At 56.9% G+C, this 2423-nt stretch overlaps 1 protein-coding gene across 1 annotated transcript; it reads right to left on the bottom strand.

Annotated features, from left to right (window-relative positions):
• Positions 1-962: 962 nt before the first annotated feature.
• Positions 963-2330, bottom strand: MONBRDRAFT_28404 (uncharacterized protein; the record flags this gene model as incomplete). Its single annotated transcript, XM_001748815.1, has 1 exon — positions 963-2330. The coding sequence occupies one exon, from the start codon at positions 2328-2330 to the stop codon at positions 963-965; it is 1368 nt and encodes a 455-aa protein (XP_001748867.1).
• Between the last annotated feature and the right edge of the window lie 93 nt (positions 2331-2423).

Raw genomic sequence — 2423 nt, 5'->3', positions numbered from 1 at the left:
TGTCCTTCACTGTGCGCGCTTCTTTTGATGGCTAGGCTTGAGACGTTGGATCTAAGTCATAATCAGATTGGTAACGATGGCGCGGTAGCTTTGGGGCACGCGCTGCGGTCTAACCAGCGACTGCGGGCTTTGTTGTTGAGCCGAAACAAGATTGGCGACGCGGGCGTCGTAGAGCTGGTCCAGGCCCTCCAGCCGGGCCCAGGTTATTTCGAGTACAACCAATCGTTGGAAGCATTGCGGTAGGGTCGCTGCTGATACCGATGCTGCAATTCTTGTTTTACCGGTTGATAACTGATGAGGGATATGAGGACGCTTTTGCGTCTTGCGATGTGGTTGCTAGCTAAATACCAGCTTTCACGAGCCCACTCATCTTGCTTTTTCTTGTTGTTCTTGTTGTTGTTGTTGTTGGTTATTTTTTTTTTTTCTCTTTTTTTTTTTGTGGTTGCTGTAGGCTGGACCGCAATGCGTGGACGAAGCGGTGCCAACGGCGTTTACAGCAAGGCATGGTCCCGGAAGAGGAACGTAAGATTGTATGGACCTAAGTACAGCTGGCTGTGCTTTAGTGATGCTCATGTGTGTTTAGACTCGTGACACGAGTGCCCCCCCTTTTTTTTTTATCCGATGCTTTTGTTTTTGATTTCTTCCGGCAAAGTGATTAGCACTTTGAGCTCTTTTTTGGTTTTTTGTATTTTTTTTACATTTTTCTGGCTGCCATGCATGGAAGAGGACTTGATGACTGTGAAGAGCAAGGATTACATCTTTTGTCAATTCTTTTTATCAAACAGGCCTAATTTTTTTTTGTCGAGCTGCAAACTAGCAAAGTTTCTTGCCATGGAGGGTGTGTACAGTACAGCAAGGGGCTATGGGGATTGGGATGAAAAGGAGCGAAAGGTGACGTGGAGTGACGCCAAGGACACTGGCTAGAGACAATTGAGAGGAGGAGGAGAAGTGATGCACAAGGATTAAGCGGTGCCCGCGGGCGGGTTGGCATTGGTGTTGGATCCAGGCCCGGGGGTGACGGCGGAAGGGTCACGCATGTTGACGATGGGGACCCACATGACACCGTCTGCGCCAAGCATACAAGGAAGGAACTGGGCCGAAGTGAAGAGGGCCTGAATGGCGGAGAGGGCTTGTGCACTGTTGATCATCATCTGTTGGCTGTTGGCCAGCTGTTGTTGTTGCTGTTGTTGCTGCTGGAAGGCAGCGACGAGGTTGTGGGCCGGTTTTGCAGGGTCGAAATCGGGTGCAGCCCCATTGTCGCTGCCTGGTGTGGAAGGACCTGAACCGTGTGAGTGGGGGCGGGCGACGGTAGCGGGTTCTGGGGAGGGGTTCATGGGGCCGTTTTGAGAATTTGTGCTGGCGTCTGGTTGGGCAGCCGGGGCGGCGTGCTTGTGGGGACGAGGGGCAGCGGCGGCGGCAGCGGCGGATGAGGAGGCTTCCGCGGCATCGAGGGCTGAGGCATCCAAGAGGGCTTGCAGACGGCTGGAGGTGGCTTGATCGAGGTGGGCTGTGGCGGTGGGGGTGGCGACGTTGTTTGTACGTCGGCGGGAGGGTTTGATGTGGTGCGTGGCGCCGTTGGCGGTGCCCGCCGAGCTGCTGGTCAGCGCGGCGGTGACGGGGTGGGGGTGCGTGGGGATGGGGAGGTCAGTGCCATCACTTTGTCGGACAAACTTGGCTAGGATGTGCTTGTCGGTGATGCGGTGGCGACGACGTAGGTGTTGGCGCATGTGATCGGAGCGGTAGACGGCGTGGTTGCAGTGGGGGAGGGGGCAACGGTAGCGACGCGTGTCGCGATCACGGTGGACGTTGGCATGGCGCTTGAGGTGGGCGGCACGGGTGAACGTGGCGCGACACACGGGGCAGTGATGCACCTTGTAGCCGTCGAGATCATCGTCATCCTCGTCGTCTTCATCGAGCTCCTCGTCGTCTTCGTCGACTTCTGGGCCAGCCTGGGGGTTGGGGTTGTGGCTGTGGCTGTTGCTGGGGGCCACGTTGCCTTGGTGGGTGTGGCGTTGGTCATCTGCATGGTCGTCCTCGTCGTCTTGGTCAGTGGACGGGGTGGTGGCTGACGTGTGAATGGCTGAATGAGGGGTGGTGGCCCGATCGTCCTTGTTCTGGCCCTGGGTCTGGGTCTGGCCCTGGCCCTGGGTCTGGGTCTGGGAGAGCACCTCGAGTTCTGCATCATCGTCACCCTGGAGGTTGTGGTGGGAGGGGCTCCTTTTGGCGCGTTTGCTTGACGGGGCCGAGGGGTCTGATCCAAGGGCGACAGTAGTGGTGGTGGTGGTGGTGGTGGCGTTGCTGGGGTCCATGGCTGAAGCCGCCATGTTCATGGCGAGAGATGGAAAAGTTGGAAGCGTTGAAGAGCCTGATCTGATGAGATCCAGATTGAGAGCGGGTGTGAGTCTGAGCGTGCGAGACAGAGA

This window comes from Monosiga brevicollis, genomic scaffold (genome assembly GCF_000002865.3).
Source record: "Monosiga brevicollis MX1 MONBRscaffold_26 genomic scaffold, whole genome shotgun sequence".
NCBI classification, from domain to species: Eukaryota; class Choanoflagellata; order Craspedida; family Salpingoecidae; genus Monosiga; species Monosiga brevicollis.
This window is presented reverse-complemented; position numbering and strand designations above follow the sequence as displayed.